The sequence below is a fragment of the Marmota monax genome, unplaced genomic scaffold (genome assembly GCF_021218885.2).
Source record: "Marmota monax isolate L192 unplaced genomic scaffold, Marmota_monax_Labrador192_F-V1.1 WCK01_AAM20220418_F8-fsc00083, whole genome shotgun sequence".
Classification (NCBI taxonomy): Eukaryota; Metazoa; Chordata; class Mammalia; order Rodentia; family Sciuridae; genus Marmota; species Marmota monax.
Window position 1 is genome coordinate 5094577 of NW_026692848.1, and position 16668 is coordinate 5111244.

The 16668-nt window shown below is 52.7% G+C and overlaps 1 protein-coding gene and 1 long non-coding RNA gene across 2 annotated transcripts in view; both read right to left on the reverse strand.

The window, feature by feature from the left end:
* Positions 1 to 461: 461 nt before the first annotated feature.
* Positions 462 to 7830, reverse strand: LOC124095873 (uncharacterized). The gene is made up of 2 exons (XR_006852668.2): positions 7499 to 7830; positions 462 to 731 (listed from the first exon to the last, which is right to left on the reverse strand). It is a non-coding gene; the product is annotated as an uncharacterized LOC124095873 (long non-coding RNA).
* A 3198-nt stretch (positions 7831 to 11028) lies between these two features.
* Positions 11029 to 16668, reverse strand: part of Pacrg (parkin coregulated) — a 487764-nt gene continuing 482124 nt past the window's right edge. Inside the window, exon 5 of the mRNA XM_046449435.2 lies at positions 11029 to 11702. Coding sequence (XP_046305391.1) covers positions 11542 to 11702 — 161 coding nt within the window. The 3' untranslated portion in view covers positions 11029 to 11541. The remainder of the gene's footprint in view (positions 11703 to 16668) is intronic.

Genomic DNA, 16668 nt, shown 5'->3' on the forward strand with positions numbered 1-16668 from the left:
TAGGACAGCCTCTCTGCCTTGCCCTGCTGGACAGTGAGTGGGGTAGCTCAGGGGAACTCACCCCTCTCCTCAGGGCTCACCTTACCTGGTTTGGTGGGGAGCGGGTGCAAGTTCAGAGACTGTGGCTTCTAGGATCGATGGCCACTGAGGGGTCACAAGAGCTTTCTTGAAGTGGCAGGTGGGGAGAATCTTGCTCCTCGACAGGGGAATCACACTTGCTGCCCACCTTGGAGAGGCTCCTGTGAGGCAGCTCAGATGTGTTCTGAGAGAGTAGCAGGAAGCACCAGAGAACCACGGGAGCAAACACCCCTGGTCCAGGAGAGCCGGCCCCCTGACCCTCATCTGCTGCGCGTGAGGAGACCACAGCTCCTCCTCATTCCCCTTCCCGGTGTGGGTTCTCTGGTCCCTCTCCACGCCCCTCCCCCACGCCACCCTTCATTCATGCAGCATCATTTCGTTGCTGGAGGACATCACTGTTTTATTTTGGTGGACCCAGAAACTGCCCAGAGATTCACTGGACCCCAGAGAGCGAAACAAAGAAGAGGAAAACGAGTGGGACTGGGCAAAGGGCAGGGAGGGGTGCTGGGGAGAAGGCAGGGCAGGGGACCTGCAGGCGGCGGCCATGCAGCCTGCTCCTGCCCCTGGGGTGCCGCTGGAGGCTGGGAGAAGCGGAGGCCAGGCTCCCCCACCTCTGGGTTCCTCATGTCCTCCAAGGCAGGTCGGAAGTGCACCTGTGAGGAATAGATGGCCCACGGTGGATGGTGTGATGGAACAGGAAGTTATAACCCAAGACAGCCCTCGCAGGGGACCAGTGCTTTAAAAGCCTGTCACCTCCCATCCCTTGCCTCATTTCTAATTGAATCAAACTACCGTCCTTATTCCTTTAGAATCAGGACCATCATCCCTCCTTCCCCCAAAGCAGCAGTTCTAGTCTTTGAAGGCTGGGAAACGGGGGGAACGTAGGAGGAGGGGGAGGAGGGGTCCTGGTGGGACAGGCCTGGAGTGGGGTCCTACCCTGAATGGTCCCAGGGGACAGGCTTGGCTGTTGGGATTTGCCTACATCAGGCCAGAGAGGATTAAAAGGAGGGCAAGGAAGTAAAGGAAGACAAGAACAGCTCTTTGCGTGACGGCCATGGCAAGTGCCTGTCCAGCAGGGAGGGACTGTGGGAAAGTGCTGGCATCCTGGCCCTTTCAGTCCTGGTGAAAGCAGCCACTGGCAGCGGTGCCCCAGGAGCCCCGGAAGGGCTACAGGCTGGCACACGATGCTCTCCACCCTGCCACATCGGGGGGTTCCCAGGCCCCGGCAGACAACCTTGGGCCCAGTCCCACTTCCTCCCTGAGAAAGTCTTGGGCCCAGGGAGGGTGGCCTCTCTCTGGGAGGAGAGTGCCGTCCCCTGCAGACGGCTTCAGATTGGGGTCACTTGCTCACTGCCCCCACGGAGGCAGAAGGAGAGAGGACTGTCCTCTGTCACCACAGACCAGAATCGCAGAATCTGATATTTGGAAGAAACTTTGGGATCAAGACATTCCTCCAACACAGAAGGGGAACAGAGGACCAGGGGAGTTGAGTTACTTGGCCCCGACTCCCAGCTGTTTGGATCAGCTGGTCTGAGAACCTGGTCTCTGGATTCAGCTTGGGCAGGGCCCCTCACACCACCCAGAGGTAGAAACCAGAAAGCTCTGAGTCAAGAATAAGTGCTGTCTTGGGCTGGACCTATGAGGGAAGTGCTGCTTGGGTCAGTTCTGGGTGCCGGTGACAGGGAGAAAGGAAGGGACTGTGGTTCCCAACAGGAGGAAATGGGAAGCGTCTCAGGGATGGACATGCCAATCACATGCCAACCATGCACCGGGAGGGGCCACGGTGCAGCACCGGGAGGAGGGAGCCCCTCCCCACACGGGCTCTTCATGGCTTTGCCCCTTCTTGAAGTGTGGATGTCCCTGCTTGGACTCAGCATGCCCAGGTGCTAAGGACTCTGAGCCTCTGAAGGCCGACTTCCTGCCCAGGGTGGGAGCCTCTGTGACCGGTGGCCCTTCTCGAAGCTTCCAGAGGGGAAGTCCTGTCACCTGGGTCAGCTTGGAGTGGGGTTTAAAGGCCCCCCGGGAACACTTTCACGGAAACTGTGAACTCTTTGTGTGAGCAGAGCCTGGCCTGCTTCCTCCAGCTCCTCAGGAGATGCCCATGGTGGTGAGCCGCAAGAAGGACCGGGCCTGGGCACAACTAGCCCAGACCTCGCTGGCCTTCACGCTTCATCAGGGCGCTGTGAAGGAGAGTCACTTCCCTTCTCTGAACGCTGGTTTCCTCATCTGTGACGCCCCTCGCCCACCTCGCGGGTTGCTGTGAGCAAGAGTGATGATCTTACTCAGGCCTGGAGAGGCCTGCTGACCTGCAGTCCCCTGCCCAGCCGGCACATCCTGGGCCTCAGTTGTCCCCACCGATGCTCTGCAGCTCTTCTCCAGCCTTGGGGCAGAGGCACCATGGGCAGCAGGACCAAACTCTGCCCAGGAGCGAGTAGGGGCGCACAGAAAGCTCCAGACTCTCAGGCCCGGGCTGCGGGAGCATGCGTCTGGCCCGTGGGGAGGAGGCTCTGGGCCCACCCCGCCCCCCGGCCTCCTTCCCCACCTGGGGGCACCATCAGTAGGGAGACCTCCACGCCTGGAGCTGTCATCTCTGTGGACAGTAGAAAGAGGTGTCGGGCTGGCGGCGTGAGTCTCATGCCCACTGTGTTCAAGGAGCCATGGGACGGATTTAAACACCGGGCGCGGTGCGGGCTCTTGAAAGAAGAGGGTGGAGCCGGAGACTGGGAGGGCAGGCGGACGATGGCAAAGGGGAGTCGGGTGGCCCATGAGCAGAGGCCATGTGTCTTTTGCAGGAGAACTGAGCCAAGCCGACACTCTCGCCATAAAATGCAGTGGAAACCACTTCCAAGTGACAGAGGCCGTGTTCACCCCGGCTGAAAATGCGGCTCCCCAGGGTCCCCCATAGCTCCGGTCACTGTGAGTGCGGGGGGCGGGGTAGAACACAATCTTAGGCACACGCTGGTGGCAGACCTTACCAGAGCAGCATGGGGTGCTGTCACTGTGGCCACAGTGGCCACATACTCTCATTTCTATTTCTGTACTCGGTGTTCGTTTTATGTTTCTGTCTTTTCCCGTGTGTTTGGAGTGTTTCCTATGGAAAGGTCAGCCTCGGGCCTGACAGGCCTCCTTCCACCGCCTCGTCGTCCGCCCATTTCCAGGTGGGGAACTGAGGCTGCCTGGGTCCTACTGGGGATCAATACTCTAGAGAGTCTGGAGCTTGGCCTGAGCCGGGGCCCAGCTGCACAGGCTTTCTCACCCCTCCCACCAGCCCTGGGCTTCATTTTATCTTCTGGATTGGAGTCAGGTCTCTGTTTTGAAGACTGACCTAGGACGCGGGTGCATCTATAGGACGCCATCCCTCTCTAGCTATAATCCTCCAGACTATCACAAATCTCCGGGGTCACCTTCTACTTGTTTTACAGCCCTGCTGTGAACGGGATTCAGGTTTTAACTCCCTTCTCTACAGACAGTACAAAGTTTGCTCTTGTGTGCCGGTCACGCTGATGACCCCCCACATTCCTTGCCCTGTGCCTCTCACATGCCGTGCTGGGTCTCCCCAGGAACCACCCGAGGAGGGAAGGTGAGCTCCCATGAGCCCGTGGTGGGCTCCCTCACCGCAGGGGGCAACTGCTCTTGGGTTCCTGCAGACCTTTTCCAGAGGAAAGCTTTCCTTAGTCAGGACTCCTTTGTGGGACATGGTGGTATTTGTTACACATGTGGCCCCTGCCGTGTTAGTGACGCTATTAGCAATTCAAGCATGTCCTTGAATTGCTTTGCAACGGGGCATTTTAATCCTTTTGGTTGTTGAGCTCTGCAATGGCAAAACAGCACAGCAAGCAGGAGGTCGTCCTCCCCTCCCCTCCGGGAGACAAAGATCCACCACATAATGTGAGATCAGGGCAAAGCCGGTCACAGTTCAGGAATGTTTTGCAGTTGGGTTCTCTCTAAACTGAAAACATTCTTTTAATATGGAGAATTCCTAAGAGGGCCATAAAAATCCTGCTCTTATGACACAGTACCCCTTCTGAATGAAGCCTACTGAAAGGGTGATTAGAAATTTACCTTTTTGTCAATAAAGTTCTTTATGGGACATTTTTCTGGCTGCATTTGGATATAACGTCCACGGCCCCAGATGCATGAGGCGGGAACAGAAAGACCATTTAAAGCTGTGCTTCTAGAATGCCCCGATTATGCATCTCCCAGAATCCAGGGACACGTGGGCCTTGCTGCATGTGGACATAGTTTTAGCTGTAGGTTGCTTTCACCAACCCACGGAGACTTAGACCTGCGGCCACGAGGAAACGCTAACAGAGCCATCTTGCTCAGCAGGCGTGTGTCTGGTAGCAAAGTCACGCGTCAGTCGGTTCAGCTGATCCAAATTCCTTGCATTTTGAGCCTTCACTAGAAAGTTCCCTTTTTGTATTAACATAACTGACTAATTTTTTTTTTTTAAGCTTCACATATAGAGATGACAATGACAGTGACTACTTGGAATGGCTACCTCCAGCAGGGAGACGTCTAAGCCTTTTTGTTTTCCTGATAATGCTTGAAGCAAAGAACACGGGTTTAACCATGGCTTTTCACTGGCTGATGTCAGCCATATTGTTCTCAGGGACATTCTGCAGAGTGGGGACAATCTGGCTGTCTTCCTGACGAGGGGAGGTGAAGGCTTCCTAGAGTCCTGAAGTCTGAATCAGATTCAGTTCCCTGAAGAGTCCTCTTACCTAATGGAGAATCACGGGAGTGGCCACCTTGAAAGCAGGACCCGTGGAGCCCCCGGCTTGAGGACCCCCGACTTTCAGCTCATCTGGGCCTTCTGAAGGGCTGGGAATTAATGTCTGGGCAAAGCCTTGGTTTGGGACAGTGGCTCACCACTGCGCAGGACACTTCTGTCACCTGGAAGACCAGCAGGCCTCAGCCTGGAGTTGGATTTGGTAATAATGAGCAGCACCCCAAGAACTAGCCTGTCTCTAAACTCCCAGGTGATGCTGCTGTGCCAGGGACCCTACTTTGGGAACCACTGATCTAGAGTATGCTGGGGTTAATGCTGGTGGCCAAGGGCTTAGGACCCTCGGGTCAGTTCTGCTGAGCGTCTTCGAGGATGTGGATTTAAATGGATGCTTGAGCCCCTTTCTGCTCGAGGCCCCTACAAGGAGTGTACATGGGACTGGGACCTGTTTGGAAGGGACCACACCCTGACTGCAGCCTCACTGAGGTCTGGAAGGTGAGGCTGCACGGTTCCCAAGAGCAGCCAGCCAGACACGTGGAGGCAGACGGAGTCTGCGACACTGGTGCTGTGCCCACGGGGGACATTCATCTCTCTGTCTGGGAGGCTCCCGTTTCTGGGAGCTCCAGGGATATTTAAAATACTTCCCTCCGACTTGGTTTAAACAGAATGGTGTGAATGGCGATCCCCATAGCACAGCCCTTTTGTATTTTACAGTCCTGGGTCTTCGGTGGATCTAACACTGGGTTGATGATTCTTCCTCCTTTGAGACGGAGACCCTCAGATAGTCCAGTGATCTCTAAGTCACGGGGGTGGGTGGCTTCTGCATATGAGAGAAAATACTCAGCCTTTGAGCTTCTGAGTTTGACTAATTTCACTGAGTGTGAGAGTCTCCATTTCCATCCACTTCCTGGCGAATGCCGTAAGTTCATTCTTCTTGGTGGCTGAGTAGGACGTCATTGCACACATTCACCACAGCTTCTTAATCGTCAAGAGTGGCCTTCTGAGGGAGGCCCAGAATGAGGCCGGGGAGGAGCAGAGTGCACACCTGGCCTAGGGGACTGCTAGTGCCAAGCTCTGGGGTGACAACTTGCAGGCCCCATTGGACCCCAACACACAGCGAGGCTGCCCCACCACCCGGAATTGGGACTGTGGAAGGAATCACTCAGAGCAATGGGACCTCGTGGCTCCTGCAACACGCGGTCCCCGCGGGCTTCACCTCAGTGCTGGGATGGGGAGCTTTGGGGGTTTGTGTTGAAAGGGTCACTGGATTCCAGGAGAGGCTACCCCACAGGGAGGTAGATAGGCAAGATGGCTAGTTGGTCTAGACGAGGTAGAGGGAGCCAGAACGAGGCTTGGCAGACAGGCTTTGTGAGGTTCTGGTCCAGATGTGGAATATCAGGGGTGGAGGGCTGTTGGGCTGAGGCCCGGAGCATGGTGTATGTGGGGGGAGCAGATCAGAGAGTGGAAGGAATTGGATTTGGTTCATTTATCTGGTTTTTGACGTGCTGGTGGAAAAGTCCAGTGGGCGGTGGGCAGATGGGGCCCCGAGTTAAATTCGAGAGTCAGGGGTGAGAGATGGCATGTGCAGCCGTGGGGCTGGGTGCCATTCCTAGGTCACAGCTGGAGGTGCAGCAGGAAGAGGCTGAGGCCCAAGCCCTGGGTCCTGCGAGGGTGGGAGGTCAGGCAGAGGAGAGGGAGCAGCCAAGGAGGCCGAGAGGAGACCACGAGTCTGAGCGTCAGCAGTCCTCCCCGGTGACCGCGCCTTCTTCAGTGAGTCCGCCTCCACCTCCCCGGTGCTCGCAGGCGAGCAGACAGCACGTTCTCCTCGCTTCTCCCAGTGGAAGCGCTGCCCTTTCTGGGTGGGTGCACCTGGATTTACCTTCTAACCCTGGAGTTACAGACCTGGGCTTCCTTGGTGCCTGGATGGGATCAGGACAGATCACAATGCCCTGAGATTACCATCTGGATTCTGTGTGTAATGTACGCTCATCTGGGTAGAGGGTGCATAGTTTCCAAAGGATTCTTAAGGCAAGGCAATATTTCTCAATAATTTCTAAATAAAAGAGAAACTAAAGTAATAAATTCTCAGACTTATCAAGCACAGGAAGAGAACGTATCCTTTCACCCAGATTTAAACTTACAGAAACTTGGCAAAGTAGAAATGAGCCAAGCATCCAAGTACCTTAAAAATATTCCCACTGGGGAAAGCAAAAGCCGACCCTTGAAACAGAAACGCGAGGAAACCAGTGAGCAGAGTGCACTTGCCCTGAGTATCTGTCTATGCCCTCAGCTGCGGGTAAGAGAACTGGCGAATTGTCCAGTCACTTACCCCAGGATCGAGGCCTAAAACTGGGTAAGAGCCCCAATAATAAAACCCCTCCTTGAGGAGGGCACGGGCTACCTTCTGCAGCTGCTGCATTCCTCCTTAATGTCAGCAGTAGCCCCCGAACCAGAGGGGAAGCCACTGTCACTTGGGGTTGCTCGGAAACAAAGCCCACCCTGTGCGTTGCATTCCCATCCAGTGAGTACACGCTCACACATTTAAGACTGCAAAAGAGACCAAGATGGTGGGAGATATTTTTAGAATCAGATTCAACACCAAGATGTATTTTCCTGTTGGAAAATGCTCTTGATAAGCCAAGCATGCTTGTGTCCCCCCACCCCCCACGGCAGGGCAGAGAGGATACTTACCGTTCCTTTTGTAGTAAACCGTCATGATTACAGATAATCCCAGTGGAGCGGGGAGCAGGGATTATTTCAGAGTTGCCCCTCCAGTACCCGGGACATCATGCTCAGGTTCCCTATGGAGCAAAGAAATGGTGGTTCCAGAGCACACAAGGAGACAGGAAGGAGAACTCGCTTCCGATGTGGCTTTTTAAAGGACGCGTGTTGGTTGAACTTGGGAAAGCCCTTCTTTCTGGGCCTTGGAAGAACATGGTGTTTTGTGAGCACGCAGCAGGCCCTGGGGACCCTGGAGAGGAGCTGGAGGAGCTGAGAATATTCACCCCCCCAGCTGCCCCAGTCCGACATGGACACCCCTGGTCCAGCTGTGAGTGCCCAGTCCTTCTGGGCCTGGATGATTAGGGCCCAGTCACACATTGACTGGGGTCAGTGGGAACTTGACCGAAGCCAGTTTCAGTTTGCTGAAGACAAAGGCTCCTGGGGATGGTGAAATGGAGCCGATGGGTGGCTCCTGTCTGAGGGGGATGCACACCTGCGACAGTGGGGTGATTCCTCAGGTGTGCTGCATCTCCGGGAGCTTCTTTGAGCCTCCCAGCTTTTGCTGAGAAGGAGCTGGTGATAAGCATTTCAAAATCGCTGGAAGAAGGGAGAGATGCAGTGGGTGTTGAGACAGACCTAGGATTGCTCTGTTTTTGCTTTTTAAGTTAGCACCATGAGACGTCCCACGGCCTGCACCAGACTTCTCCAGAACCTCATGCAAGTACACCCCAGGGAGGCTTAGGCTTTCTTTATTTAGGAAATCTTAGTTTTGACAATGTTTTCCAAACACGCCACCCTTTCACGGCTTTCCAGTTCTGTATTGCAGCCAGACGCATCTCAAGACTTAGCCGGCTGTTCTTGTGGCACTGGGGGAGGGGAGGTCACTCTCCTGAGGGTGCTTTCCAGGAGGGTGGTGACTGTGAAAGTCCTAGGTCCTTCTCACCTGGAACTGTGTTTCAGCCACAACCTATGCTGGTGAGAGGGGCAGAGACCACCCCCATGGAGGGTGGTCTTGTCAGTCAACGAGAGCCCACCCTCCCTGGGGTCCACATGGGTGGACACCGCAGGCTCCAGACACCAGGCCGGCATTCTGCTGAGCTCTTCAGGGACGTGAGCTTTTCATACAATGCTTGTAACGAACCCGCAGAGTAGACATCATTGAGCGTACTTTTGGATGAAGGATTTGAGTTTTAGAGAATTGACATAGCTTGCCCAAGCTGCCTTGTGACCAGTGGTAGGGAGACTTCGACCGCCCAGTGTGGGCTGTGGCCTTGCTGTGACCACTGTGCCTGCATCCATCATCGGGCCCTTGCAGTGACCTGGCTTGCCCCTGCCGCACAAGCTCCCGAGTGACAGACCCACTGGCCCGTGGGCTCTGCTCTCCAGGGTCCTACTTGTAGCGTCCTTTAACTGCTACTCCTGAGTGGCATCTTTGAGTCAGTATAACCGCATCAGAGCAGACAGACAAGCCCTGCCTGGCACGTCTGTGCTGTGCTCAGTGCTTCATCAGAGAGCTCGAAGGCAAGAGTCCTGTAGGCACGCAGCGGACGAGAGAGCCTCCACCTAGCCCAGGCCTGGAGGCCGGAGAGGGCCCATCCCTCTCTCTCTCTCTCTCTCTCTCTCTCTCTCTCTCTCTCTCTCTCTCTCCCCCCCCCCTCCCCCCTCCCTCTCCTCCTCCTTCTCCTCCTCCTCCTCCCTGCTGGGGACAAACCCAGGGCCTCATTCATGTTAGGCAAGTGTTCTACCGCTGAACTACACCACAGCCCCCGCCTTTTGAGTTTGAGGAATTATTTGGGAGAGTTGAAGCCAAGTCTGGAGTAAACTGACGCTAAGAGAAAGCAGACCTTTCCTGATTCTATATTAGTAAACCAGCGAAGATGTGTGTTCTGTCTTGTTTGGCTTTTCAGTCTCCAGGTGTTGCCTGTGCAGTTGTTTTGTTTTTTCTGCAAAATGATCCCCTTATTTCAAGGAGCTCACCACTTCCATGCTAGGAGCACCATAGGAGTTTTCAAAGGCATATTGCTCTATTGGGGTAAAAATGAGTTATCCTTCATGCTGTTTCTCTCTGAAATAAAAGCTCAGTGAGTGTGAGAAACGATGCTGGTACTTTATATGGAAAAACCTCTGATGCTCACAGCACCCTTGCAGGCAGGGGTAACCTTCACATCACAGCTGAGGACACATGAGGTCAGAGACGTTAAGTAATCTGCCCAAGACAGCACAGCCAATGAGTGACAGAGCTGGGGAATAAAGCCTAAAGTTTTAATACCAAGCCCAAGTTGGGGCTCTTGGCAGCCATGTCAGGCAGTATTGATGCGAAAGATGAGAGGGTGAGAAGCCAGGCCCACATCTGTGTTTATTAGCTGAACTTAGTAGGAGCTGTTCTGGCTCAGGCTTTCGAAGGTGCCAACAAACCATGGTCTTTCCAAATAATAATATTATGAACTTTGGTGTCCAGTGTGACCACAGACCAGGACCACAGCTAGCGGGTACAATAGGACGTCATAGTGTGCAGCAGACCTTCCTTGATTTTCCCATGTCTACTTCTAGGTATGTTGTTTCCAAACATTATATGTGAGAGCTCATTTGTTCTGCCTGATCATTATAATCTCCATTTATTCTAAAAAATGCTTACAGAAACTAGGTGGTGACATCTAAGTGCTAGAATCCACATGCTGAGACAGCAATCAGTGAAAATGAATAATGAACTAGTTCACAAAATCGGTGTTTGCCTTTGGAAACTTGCGCCTTCGACAATTACTAACAATAATATTGAGGCCAAAGCTCAGTGGATGGAGGAACACAGCTCATTTCTTCACTTTTATGCAGAAATTGCATTTTGCTACAGAAACAAGGCATTCAGGCTATGCATTTCTGGGCAAGTATAGCATTGCTTAGGTGTGCAAAGCCAGCGTCTGCCTAGGAAGTTTTCTGGGCTGCGTTTCAAACGCCGGGAGCTCCGGGTGGCAGGCTGAACAGCCGCGGTCCAGCGTGACTCTCAGTCTTCTCTTTGGGCACCGCCTTTCCCTTCTTTGTTGAATGGAAAGTGCACATCTTTAGCTTTGTCTCAATGAACTCCTGAAATGCTGCCCTCAGACCTGCCCGCGGCGTGATGAGAGCCGTTCCACCAGCAGGAGGAAGTGAAGGCAGAGCTGCCTGGGGGAGATCCGACGGGGGCCATCATGAAGATGCATGTGGGCTGTTTTCAGGAATGATGAAAAGCCCGCAACCAACTGCGGGCTGCCTTCTCAGCAGCAGGCCAGGTCCTGAGATGCGGTGCATGACACGGTGCACCAGGATCCGGCCTTGCTTTCCGTTTCAAACCCTGTTTGCAAAGTTACGCTTCACGCGTCACCCTGACCCCAGCCCCTCCCCAGCTTCCTCACCTGCACCCAGATGTAGACTGGAAAGGCCTCGAAGCCCAGATCACTAGCAGGCTAGAAGCATTAATTACGTCTATAGCTGAGGTTATAACGGGCTGCAAAAATCTCCTGCTGTAATTGGAATATAGATTCAACACTTTTATTGAATGTCAAAGCACATTATTCTGCACAGCTGCTAGAGAGGCACCCTGAACTGATGCTTCTCTTCCATGACAAACACCTATTAAGCAGTCAGCACAAACTCTTCCCTTACAGCCCCTGACATCACCCTCAGGGCAGGCGGACACTGCTCAGCAATTGCTGAATTGCGTATGAAAATTATAGTTTTATTGTCTACACAAGTGAAGGTTTAACTCCAACTCCTGCCTCCATCTGAGCTGTATAAAGAAGCAATTCTTCTCCTAGAACAAATAAGCACAGTACACTATTGTAATCTAAGAAACAGGCACTATTTATGTATCGGAAAGCCTTGCTCTCAATAGGGCGAACAGTCCAGTGGCCCATGAGCCACTATTCTAGCAGCTGTAGAAAGAAAGCGTAGAAGTCACTAGTAATGAGATGCTAAAAGCGGCAGAGACAGATGACCGCGGCCCCAGGGAAGCCTGGCTCTCAGGCAAGCTGCTCCCACCGTCAGTTCAGCAAGCACGACTCGTAGGTGGGGACCATGTACTTGATGTTGATGAAGGCGTCTTCCCCTCCGTAGCGCTCGAAGGCTTCCAGCGTCTCCTGGATCAGGTCCCCGATGTTCTCTCTCTTCTGCTGGCTGTAGTCGATGCCATCCCCAGAGTTAACTGGTCATGTAAACACACAAAGAGGCTGGTTATTCCCGTGTGGCTCCCCAAAGTCCTACACACCAGTCTAGACCCTTCCTCTGAATGGTGACTAGGAGAACCAAAGAGTTAACATTTCTACGTGACCATGCTGAGATTTAGAAATAGTGACAACTAATCAAAAGTACCCAAACCTCACATGGAGCTGATGGAAAATGATTTAACATTAAAAAACAATGGAGTAAATGAAAGTGAGTTAATCACAGGTTCAAGACCTGCCGCAAGCCTGGGAGGGGCTCTTTCTCTGACTGTGGCACCGACTCTTCTCCTGGGCCTGGAGTTCCAAGTCTCACAGCATGGTGCATTTAGAAGGCCCAGGTATTGGTCCCTGGGATTAAAAGGGGTGTACTTTGGAAGGAGAGGCCTAGCCCACCCTGTGCTTTGCAGCTTTTGCCCACAGTGAGAGCTTTCCCTCCTGTGAGTACAGGTTCGGCGTTGGGTTATCTGCCATCATTCCCACCACTCGGGACGGAGGGACGGGAGGGAAGGGCTCTCCAAGCCAGTGGCTACTCCTGAATGACCACTGACCCTGTGAATGACAGCTCTGGGTTATGGCTTCAAGGGGGTTTTGGCGGCTGCTGCTGGTTTTGGAACCTCTGAGTCCAAGGGGGCAGGCCACCCACAGTGGGTGCCCGCAGGCCTGAACCCAGCCCAGCCATGCAGCGCCCAGATGTGACCACTGCGGCTGCCTTCTCGAGGCTCTAGGAGAGGAAGTGCTGGGGCAGCGTGGAAGGCCCCGTAACCTGCATCTGAGACCCTGGAGCTACTCTGCAAACTCGGGCCATTTGGAAGAGAGATGCCTGACAGCACCCAGCCTGTGAGGTGTCCGGAGGAATTGCCGAGACTGTGGGAGTCCAACAGAACGACCCCTTCGCTCCCATCCACACCATCAAACCCCCACGTTTTCCTCTCTACACTTGCACACCTTCTGTGGCATTCGGCTCAGAGAGGCCAGTGGTCAGTGTGCCCCTGCAAAGGTGCACGGGTTGCCCCCTCCTCTGCGAGGGCCAGGAGCCAGGCAAGGATGCCACTGCAGGGGACTGCCACGCAACCCGAGCAAGTGCGCGTCACCAGGAGGACTCGGCCCATTCCTATCTCAAATACAGCCTTACAGCGTGTATCTAGTTCCAATGTAAAAAGAGCAGGGCGGAGGGGTGTCTTGGCTAATGCACAGGGAGGGAGTCGCCATCTTGGTCCGTCTCTCTTGGTGGAGGGCAAGGCAGGCGGAAACGTACTGATTTCCAAAAAGGAACGTAGTGTGAGGCAGACAACTGTGGAGCATTTTCATTTTTCATAAAAAACTTAAATGGTTTATAAAACCGTTTGTAACTAGGTGCCCTTTTCTTTCTCACGGTGGAAGCCACCCGGTCATCACATGAGAGCTAAGGTAAAGTCTGATCCACAGAGAGGCCGATCATGCCCAACTGCAGAGGATCTATGACTTCAGAATAAGATTTAGAATACAGAACAGACAAGGAATGATATTTTTGAACAGAAAGGCCTTGCCCTGTAGGATTTTGTTAAAAAAAAATTCAAAACAACAAAGATAACACTTTTTATAAACAAAAACACAGATAATGCACATTCAGAAAATACATGCTTTTTACAGAGATTGATCTGGTGACCTGAGGAGAGGGCTGTGGTGAGGAGTGGCCACCCAGGGCAGGCACCTCAGGAGGAAGTGGGGTTTGGCTTCTGTTGGTCACAGGTGGGAGAAGAGCTGCTCAGCAGGGGAGCCCTGGCCACCGAGACCTACGGCGACAGAGGAGGAGGAAGCAGACCCCTGTACAAGGAGATGGCAATGGAAAGACAGCTCAGCATTCCAGGATGCCGAGGAAATGGGAAGAATGTCCCAGGGGGTCTTTGGCTGCTCTTGGGGTCCCTCTTCCTCCCTGATCCCAGTCCTGATAAGCTTCTGCTCATGGTCTCTGGAGTTCCTAGGGAGAGGGAGGCACCATCGAGGTTTGTGGAGGACAGAGGAGCCCAAGGCACACCCGAGGGCACGTGGGAAACACTGCCTGAGGAGGCCGCGCTGTGACGGCCTTGATCCCGCTCGGTATGGACACAGATACACACATTAATCACTAATAAATGTGCCTTTTGTTGGCGTATTAGTCAAAAGGTCAAGACTGAATAGATCACGAGATAGACATATTTTCCCAGTGGGAGCCCAGGGTTTGGAAAGTCTGCACACAATGGAAATCTTAACACGCCCTGTTGTTTCCCTGTCCGCCAGAAAGTAGCAACGACAAGCAGCGTTTTATTTCATATTCTTACTTCGAAAAAAATATCTAACTGTAGGAGTAAGTAAACTATGTAGCTTTTTTGTTCCTCAGCAGTGCATAAACCAAACGATAAAAGGACAGTACAAAAGTTGCTTGTTCAAAAAGTGAGTTGGAGTTACAATACTTGGCGGTTGCAGAATGTGTATCACTGGGGCAGAAAAAAGACCACAGAGAGACAGCAGGCCCCTCATTTTGTATGCCTCAGTGATGACACTGCACAGTTCAGTGTTAAACTCTGTTGCGAGGCAGGTGAGTAATGGGATCTTCATTTCAAAACTGCGATACTGTCAGTTTCTTCGAGAACTTGAAATTGAGGTGATTAGTTTGAGCTTACCATTTTAAATACACATGAAGCTGTTGGAAAATATGTTTGTGAAAATAGGACACTTTTTTAAAAAGCCAACCAGATGGTTATTTACAATTGTCAATTCTGATTAGGAAGGTGACATTTCAATTTAGGAAGCTAGGAGTCTATTTTATGTTCAGCAGCTAGAAAGATATGTTGATGATGGAAAAGATATGTTTTATTTATAGCCAAACAAATAAGGCTATAGCAAGGGTTTAAACCAGATTTTGTGCTTCCACCAGGATGATATGCAGACAGAGAAGAACAAGGGTCTCAGGGCCTGTTCTTGTAGGTAGAAGGCATGAACTGCCACCAGGTTAGAAGTTACTTTAAATGCAGTTATCACTCCGAATGTTGAATTTCCTGTGCTGTTTAAGCATTGCGTTGAAGCATTAAAAATATGCAAACTCTTTGTCTGTCTAAACCTTTTTGACCTGTGCTAACCTGGATGCTTCTGTCTCTGAAGCCATTTGGGTCAGAAGGAGGATGTGTGTGTCCCAGGCCCTATCCTCTGACAGCATGCTCCATGCGACCCAGCTCAGGCCTGCCAAGTGACCATCGTGACACCTTGTCCCAAGGACCACCACAGGGGGCTCTTACATAAGCTGCGTTCACATTTCACCAAGTTATCTGAGGCTTGGTGGATGCAGGCCAGTCGCAGACGGGGATCATGTAGGATTTGGGTGAATGTTCTCTCACTGGTGGTAGGTTGTAGCCTCTGGAAGCCTCATTCTTTTCCTTTCTTATTTGCTATTTCAGGAAAAGGAGAAAAATCAAAGGCAAGGGAAGCGAAGCCAGAAAGAAGGACAATATGGTGGCCAGAGCAGCCTTCCCAAGCCAGGGCCAGTCCCTGGCGCAGAACCATTTCTTCTGGGTGGAGAGCCTGGCCATGGCGGCGACTGTGACTGTGGTCACACATGCTCTCTGCAGACTGGGTGCTCTGCTGGGCCTTGCCCCTGCGGCCTGCATCTCCCTTGGTGCTTGGCTCGCCACCGGGACCTGTGCCTGGGGAGAACTCTGACCCACTTGTTTTAGCCTGACGCTGGAGCCTCTTATCTCCGAGACAGGAAAAGCAGTAAATAACATGTGGACGGCCCTGGGAGGCTCAGGGACAGCGTAAATCAAATTTGGACTTTTCTGACTCTGGTGCTTTTTGGAAAAATACTCTTATATGGCAAACGTATAGATATTCTTATGAATAGTAACACACATGCACTTATTTGGAAATGAAAGCTTTATTAGAGTTATTGGAAACACACATGAAACAAATAAATGCTAACTTCAAATTGCTCACACAAAATACCTGAGGTGGTGTTCATTTCATACCAAGCAGATGAAGTAATTTATGAAATCTATTTGTACTTTCTGACATTAGCTAAGAAAATAAACAGGCCTGATCTCAGGAAGGAAGCACTTCCGTTCATGTTGACAATGCCCTGGGGGAGGTGGCAGCATGGCTCTGGAGAGGGCCAAGCCCACACCGCGGGGAGGCAGGTCATTAGTCGGCAGGGCTCTCCCGACTGTCCCCTCCACACAGGTTTAAAGGAAATACCACTGGGAACTGAGAACCCCTGCATGGACAAGGAGCCGCAGGGACAACTTGGGCACCCCACTGTCGTGGTCACCCTCTTCCCTCGCCAAGACTCTAAGTGCTGCTCTGTAAGGTAAACCGCCAAGCCCAATAACCAAAGAAGGCCCATGTTGCCTCCTAAGGACACAATAGCATTTCACATAACCAGAGAAATCAGGAAAGCCTCGTAGGAGTGAGAGGGTGAGTAAGCAGAGAGCCGCTCCGTGGCCTGGGGCAGCACCCGACAGGCAGGCCCCTTCCAGTGCACCCAACAGGGATCCAGCCCTCCAGCCGGGCTTTGAGGTTAACTGCTGCTCAGGCACAGGGCTTGCGACACCCTCTTGGCCTCTGCCTTCCTCTGGCCACCTGTGGGCAGTGGGGGTTGACACACGTGGGCTCTCTGCACACGGAACTTGCAAGTGAATCTAGGCCGGGTCCAGGTGGAAGCTTTTCTCCCTTGAGAGCTTCATCGTCGTGCAGCAAACTGCTGAAGTACCTTTGCCATGCCACCTTCCGGGGCGTCTGGCGCACCCGGCGGCTGATCAAACTCTGGTGCGCGGTGCTTGCCCATTGGGGCTGGGTGAGCTCACTGCAGCAGTGTGGAGTGGAATTAAGAAAGACCAAGGCAAGAGGCACAAGCACCTCTTTTTGGACCAGAAAGGTCATTTTTCAGATTTCAGATTCTAGACTAAGAAACACCAAGCCTCTGAAGCCCGACTGGAGGAC